Source organism: Muscardinus avellanarius (assembly GCF_963383645.1).
Source record: "Muscardinus avellanarius genome assembly, chromosome: 19".
NCBI lineage: Eukaryota > Metazoa > Chordata > Mammalia > Rodentia > Gliridae > Muscardinus > Muscardinus avellanarius.
The window spans coordinates 49,193,963-49,201,255 of NC_137805.1; the positions used below are offsets into that span (position 1 = coordinate 49,193,963).

Below are 7,293 nucleotides of genomic sequence, written 5' to 3' on the forward strand. Positions count from 1 at the left end.
TTGGATAGGAGGCCCCAGCAGAGGAATGGCCAGCTCAGAAGGGAGTGGAAAGATCTGCAGGTCTGGAGAACTGTGCAGGATCTCGACGGGTGACCTTTCCGGCTTTGGGGCCCCTGGAGAGGTGCGGACCTGGTGCCTGAGTGGGGAGCCTTGAAGGCGCGGACAGGGGTCAAGGTCCAAGTGGTGGCGGAAGGCCGGTGTGGGCAGAGTGCGCCGGAGAGCTCTGGGCGGGCGGGGCGCGGGCAGGGGCCAGCGGGCCGAGGGCCGCAGGGGCTTAGCGGGCCGCGCCGGCGGGCGGCGGGGGCGGCTCGGCGGCCTTGACGCAGGCGGCCTCGCAGTGCTTGTGGAGGTAGGACTTGAGCGCGAAGCTCTTGTCGCACTGGCGGCAGCGGTAGTGCTTGAAGGCCGAGTGCGTCTGCATGTGCGCGCGCAGGTTGGAGCGGTCGGCGAAGGCCTTGCCGCAGTGCGCGCAGCCGAAGGGCTTCTCGCCGGTGTGCGAGCGCATGTGTCCCTGCAGCAGCCAGGGCCGCGAGAAGGCCTTGCCGCACACGCCGCACTTGTGGCGCAGGTTGTGCGTGAGCACGTGCATGGCGAGCGCGGGCATGGACACGTAGGCCTTGCCGCACGTCGGGCACTTGCGCGCCAGCTGGCTGTCCAGGCTGCGGTGCGTCTGCTTGTGGCGGCTCAGGTTGGACGACGTGGCGTAGGTCTTGCCGCACTCGGCGCACGCGTGCCGGTGCCCGCCCGCCGGCGCCCCCGCCGCCCCCGCCGGCGCCCCGCCGCCCGCGCCCCGCCGCCGCCGCGAGCGCCCGTCGGAGATGAAGAAGGCGTCCATGGAGTAGCTGTCGGTCACGGCCGCCTCCCCGCGGAAGTAGCGCGCAGACAGGCTCGACTGCGGGCTCTCGGGGTCGCTGTACTCCTCCGGCGCCGCCGGCGGGTACGCGGGCTCCTCGGGCCCCAGCTCCAGGCCCGGCTTCTGGTCGCCATCGTAGCTGCTGGGGGGCAGGCAGTGCGGGATGTAGCCTGGAGGGGGAAGGGGAGAGATGTTGAGGGTGGAGCCCTCTGCCGGTCCTGTGGCAGCTCTGGGGAAGGGCGGCCGCACGCGGTAAAGGCCTTGTTGCACCCACTTTGCAGATGGAGGCACCAAGGCACAGAGACACACACAATCCGTCCAAACAGCAGTGAATGGTGGAGCCCAGATTCGAACCATGGCATTCTGATGCCCAAGCCCATTCCAGTCCGATAACGTGTTTGGATGTCAGTTTTATTATCTACAGAAAGGAACCTGTCAACACGCCGGTAGCCCCAGCTACTCAGGAGGCTGAAGTGGGAGGATTGCTTTTGCCCAGGAGTAGGAGGCCAGCTCGGGGAACAGCAAAATCCTGTCTCTAAAAGAATAAAAGATTTTTTGGAGCTGGGCGTGGTGGTGCAGGCTTGTAATCCTACCATTTGGGAGGGAGGCTGAGACCGGAGGATCGCGGTTTGTGGACAGCCTCAGCCACTTAGTGAGGCCCTTTGCAACTCACTGAGACCCTCTTTCAAAATAAAGAATAAAAAGTAGGGTTTGGGGAAGCCAGGCGTGGTGGCGCACGCTTGTAATCCCAGCGCTTGGGAGGCTGAGACAGGAGGATCACATGGGTTCGAAGCTAGCCTCAGCTACTTAGGCTCTCAGCAACGTAGTGAGACCCTGTTTCCAAATAAGAATATAAAATAGGTCTGGGGGTATAGCCTAGAGGTAGAAAGCCCCTGGGTTCTGCCCCCAACACCACCAAAAAAAAAAAAAAATAGGGTTTGGGGTATAGGTTGGAGGTCGAATGCCCCTGATTCCATCCCCAGCACCGCGGGGTGGGGGGGGGTGGGGGAGGAACTTGTAGCAGGGTGTTGTGGGAAGAGGCTGAGATTGGAGGATTGAAGGTTTAAGGATAGCATCTGCAACTTAGTGAAACCATGTTTAAAAATAAAAAATATAAGAGCCAGGCATCATGGTGCACACTTGTAATCCCAGTGCTTGGGAGGCTGAGACAGGAGGATCACACAGAATCAAAAGCAGCTTCAGCAACTTAATGAGACCCTGTTACCAAATAAAGTATAAAATAGGGCTGGGGGTGTAGCCTGGAGGTAGAAAAGCTCCTGGGTTCCACCCCCAGTCTCACACACACACACACACACACACACACACACACACACACACACACTTGGGCTGGAGGTGTAGCTCAGGAGTAGAATGTCCTTGGTTTCAATCCCGTGTGTGTGTGTGTGTGTGTGTGTGTGTGTGTGTGTGTGTGACACACACATACAATGGTATTTGTAATGGGATCCCACTTCTGTCGTTCAAAGGCTGTGTCCCTGTACTATGCATGTTAACTCACTTAATCTTCACAGGAAGTCGGTATTATTACAGTCCTCATTTTACATGTAAAGCGATTGAGAAAGAGAGAGCACAATAATTGCTATATAAATGTTAGCTCTTATAATTATGCTTTTTACTTGCTTCAAAAAGTGGCTTTGCTGAAGATTATTGAATTGCCTGCCTCCCCCACTGCACTTGGACGCCTCAGGGCTGGGTCTTCGTGCCCAGCTGAGCCTGGCTCGAGGCAGGTGCTGAATAGATGTTGCATAAATGAACGAATCGCTGCCCAACTGTATCCATCCCCCAGGTGGCTGGAAGATTCAGAAGGGGTCTGGTGTGTGTCTGGAAGGAAGAGCTTCTCCAGAAAGGGAGCTTCCTCGTGTCCATTTCTAAACCTGCTTTGCTCTCAGCTCCTCTAAAAGTCTCCCCAAGCCGCCCCCCACCCCGGTGGGAACTCACCCCTCCCTCCTCCCTCATGGTTAGAGTTGGACCAGAAATCCAGACTGTGATATGTTGGGGTGACTGCTGAACAGATAGGCAGGCTGGGCTCCCTCCACCCCCTGGGAATCCACAGGGGCTTCTGGGGGGCAGGGGATACCCCAATTTGTCTCTGCCTCCCATGGCCTTGCCTGGTCCCAGCACCTTCTCTGGCAGGTAGAGAGCAAATTTATCATCCTGGCGCTTACCTGCCAAGTGTTTCCACTGATTCCAGAGAACAGTAGGAGTGAGGCCGCTGTCGGGCTTCACAGCTGGAGAGTGGCAAGTAGCTACTGACCCTCTGCTCTGACCCCCGAGGCTGGAACTTGCCCATCCTCCCCCGGAAGTGAGCAGGTGGGAGAGGACTTTGTGATCCCAGAGACCTTCAGACTTAGGGGCGTGCCGCAGCTCTGTTGCTCAGGTGGCTGCCAGACTCGGCCTCCCTCCCGGCCTTTGCCTCTCACCTAGTTTTTGGGTGGGCACAGGGTGGACAGACTGTCCCAGCACTGAAGGCAAGGGTGTGCCCTTGTTTTTTTCCCCTCTCTAAAGAGACGACAGGGGCCTGTGGAGTGGGAAACTCAGAAACTGGGGCCTCTGTGGTCACCGGCAGGGTGGCAGCCATTTTTTAATAGAGGGGCAGAAGTGCGCAGCTTCTCAGTACCCCATCTCTCATCCCATCTGCCTTCTGTCTGGAGGCCCCCCATGTCCCATGCCGGGAACCAGCCTGTGTCCAGGTCCTGTGTCCAGGTCCCAGTGTATTCAGGGAGCTTCCGTTTGGACTGCGGTCAAGACTCCCTGGGCGCTCCAGGCCCCTCTTCCTCTCGTGTTCCCTTGTATTGCTGACGATGGTGAGAGTTGCGTTTACTGAACACACACTGTGCCAGGCTCTGCACCAAGTGCCTGCCTCCTGTCCTCTTGGGGAGTCATCACAATACATACTGCAGATCAGGAAACTGGGGTGCCAGTCATGACAGTGCTTGCCCTGGGGGCAGCAAGGGCTGAAATGTGCTGCACCGCATCCCTTGTTCTCTCCCTGGGGCCGGGGCTGTGGCTGGGCTGCCGCTTCTCTCAGCCGCCGGCCACTGGGCAGTCGACAGGATGTGCCTTCACCAGGGCCTCTGTGGGCAGTCCTGTCCACCTGCTCTAGGGGTAGGTTGGCACTTCACGCAGCAAGGAAGGGCAGGGACACTTGGTTCCCTGGCACAGGTTCTAGCTGTTGACCTGGGGCAAGTCCCCATCTTTCCACGCCTTGGGTCATTTTTCTGGAAGCGAGGGTAGTATGGTTTTCGTTTGGAGGGCGACTGATCCTATGACCAGTGCCCTGAATGTTGTGTTATTAAAGAAGACTAGCAGGTTGGTAAAAAGCACAGTTTTGGTGCCACCTTTCCTGGACTGAGTCCTGACTTTACCATCCCCAGCTGTGGGACTTTGGACAAGTGATTTGACTTCTCTGTGCGTTTACAGTTTCAGTAAGGAGTCCGCCACAAACAACAAGCAGATAACATGCAACACTCCATTTTACAGATGAAGACTTCGAAGCACAAGAAAGTCAAGTAAAACACCATGGCCGTGCAACCAGCCATACAGCCATCCCATCTCCCCAGATGGCTTTCCATACTGCAGTTTTCTTGGTGTCTGCCCTGACACATCTTGCTTCTCCTCTCTTGCTCTCTATTACCTCATCCAGGATGTGTACTTTCGCCCTCCTCTTCTGATGAGAAAACTGGTGCGTAGTTGACTCAAAGAATCAGACCTCCCTCACCCAAAGGCATGCTCTATCTGTGGCGCCCTCTGCTGATGACTGGTTGCATTGCAACACACTACTGCGGATGGAAGGGACGCTACAGAAATAGTGATGCTTCAAACAACACCTGCTCATTTGTTCAAGATACACAAGGAATTGCCTTCAGGATAAGCCTTGTTGCCCCGTGTATGATGTTCAGTGGCTGTGAAGTTTGCCGTGGGTCGGGAGCATTGTATGACAATATGCATGATCATGTTGGGAGGAAGTGGTTCTGACCTGCTCTGTGACCTTGGACAGGTTGCTTGCCCTCTCTGGAGAGGCTCAGTCTGGAGAGGGATGCTCTAAAGGCTTTCTGCATCATGGACAAACCAACGCTTCCATGATGCTCTTTGTCCCCTCCACTGCCTGCTCCCCCAACACTAATCCATTCTTCTGAGATCCACAGAGGTCTCCTGTGTGATCCCGGGCAAGTTACTCACCCTCTGCTTGCTACATCTGTAAAAGGGAGGTCATAATAGGATTGGATGAATTAATGCATATAAAGTGCTTAGTATAACACCAGCCACATAACAGCCTCTCAAGCTGTTATGATCACCATCATCATTGTGATTAGGCCTACATTTTCTGGTGATAGCCTTCTAGTCTGTTAGAAAGGAGATGCAAAAAGGCATTGCAGGCTGCTGTGTGACCTTAGGCAAGCCACCCCACCTCTCTGGGCCTTGACCCTGGACAATCCTTTAGGACACTAAAACACTGCTCACACTCTATGGAATACAGACAGGTTTTGGGGTGCCTCCCTCTACCCTAGAGGTGACTATAGAAGGCTGCGCTGGCCTCCAGCTGGCAGATTGAGACAGCTCTCTTTTGTTTGGGTCCTGAGAGGGCCAGGGAAGAGCTGGGACACAGAGAGAAGATAACTGACTCATACCCTGTTCTCTGTTCATAGACCTTTGTGTGACCTTGGGCCAGGCATGCTGCACCTCTGGGGTCAGAGTCACCTCTGCTGTGTATGGGTCTGGGGAGGGCCCAGAAACAAGTGAGATAGGTGTACATGTTGTCCAAGAATGATTTGGGTTTTCCCTTCCCAGGAGTCCTGATGTTTTAGACTGAAGATCCAGAATCCATTTTTCATTTTTTTAAATTCTAGTGCCAGAGGAGTGGCAGAAAGGACAAATTAGGATCATTAGCATGCGAGTCCTCTGCAGACACTGCCTCGTCCCTGCCTGACTCCTGGGTGAGAGAAGGGACCTCTAGCTCTGCCCTCTCTGCATGCCAGGTGCTGCACCACGCGAGGCTGGAGGCCAGGGTGGCAGAGGAAGTGCCCGGTGTCCCTGGAGCGGAGTGAGGGCCAAAGACTGCTTTTTCCAGAATACCAGAAAGGGCATGGAGGTGTGGGGAGGAAGAGTTCCTTATTATTTCCTTAAATAATACCACTCAGCTGGCCTGCATCTTACTGGGTGGTGGGGTGCTGGGGCGGGGAAGAGCTGTTCTAAAAAATGCTCCAGCACCCTGTAAAATTTTGCAAACAATACTTAGCAGTAATGACTGATACTGAGCACTTACGGCGTGCGAGGCTTGTGCTAAGGCTTTATACATGAGCTCGTCTAAGGTCGTGCCTTCCTGGGCCGCCCTCCTGCAGGGGCTGATGCGTGCACAGAGGACCTTGACCACCTCATGTCCCAGCACAGGTTCTTGCAGAGCCAGGGCGGCCCCCCCTCAGTGGAGCTGGTCACCGCCCTGTCTCCCAGGCTCCCAGGGGCCAAGCTGCCTCCAGGGAATTTTCATCCCTAGTCCCACCTCCTTATCCCAAGATAGGCAGGAAAAGAGAGGGGTATGGTGGGGGCTGGAGGACTCAGCCCTGCTGGAGGGGCGCAGGGGCTGCTGCATGGGTATATTTAGAGCTGTTTCTTGCTGTGCCAGGGCCTCGGGCCTCGAGAATCAGCTCCAGCCAGCTGAGCAGAAAGCCAGGTCTGTCAGCAGCAAAGGAGGATAAAAATAATTTCTCCTGTCTGCTGTCGGAGCTGGGCAAAGGGGCTGGTGCTCCCCCTCCCCTTGTTATAGCCTCTTTGTTAGCAGTTCCCTGGGCACTGGACCAGAAATGACACCCACCTCCTCTGAGGCCTGGTACAGGCAGCTGGTACATCTGCCCTCCCGGGGGAGGTTCCTGAGTCCAGGGAAGCAGGAGACCTAGTGAGGTCTGAACCAACATGGCCAGAGGGGTAGGGTGTGGGGCTGGTGCCCACTGACCCAGACCCAGGGAGTTATTCTAGAGAATTCCAGGCCCTCTTCTCATCACCCCTACCTTCTGGAATTCCCCCTATTCTGGTCTTTGCTGCCTGTGACCCAATTCCCAGGGCCTACAGGGAGGTCCCCCGCTCTGCAGGAGTCAAGAGGAAACAGTTTTCAAGGGGTGGTGGAGATGGGAATGAGGGCTCAAGGTCTTGGATTGCACTGCCCTGCTTGACAGACCTACCTCCTGCTGCCTAGCGGGGGTCGCTGGTGGCCCCCCTGGGCCTCCTCCTCACAGTGGCTCCCCGCATGGTGCCCACCTCCTCTCCACTTCTTCTTTCCACCCTCCCCTCCCTCTGCCCTAGGAGAGTGCAGGTGGAAGCCTGTTCCATGCCCTTGATGCCCAAAGGCTGGCAGTGGACATGCGATGTGTCATCGGGGAGGTCAGGGCCTCCACACTCTCAGCAGCATCTCAGCAAGCCTGGAGCCTCCA

General features: G+C 56.2%; 1 protein-coding gene across 1 annotated transcript in view; it reads right to left on the bottom strand.

Moving 5' to 3' along the window:
- Positions 1-274: 274 nt before the first annotated feature.
- Positions 275-7,293, bottom strand: part of SCRT2 (scratch family transcriptional repressor 2) — a gene marked incomplete at both ends in the record, with an annotated part of 11,723 nt that continues 4,704 nt past the window's right edge. The window contains one exon of the mRNA XM_080716546.1: positions 275-1,023. Coding sequence (XP_080572672.1) covers positions 275-1,023 — 749 coding nt within the window. The remainder of the gene's footprint in view (positions 1,024-7,293) is intronic.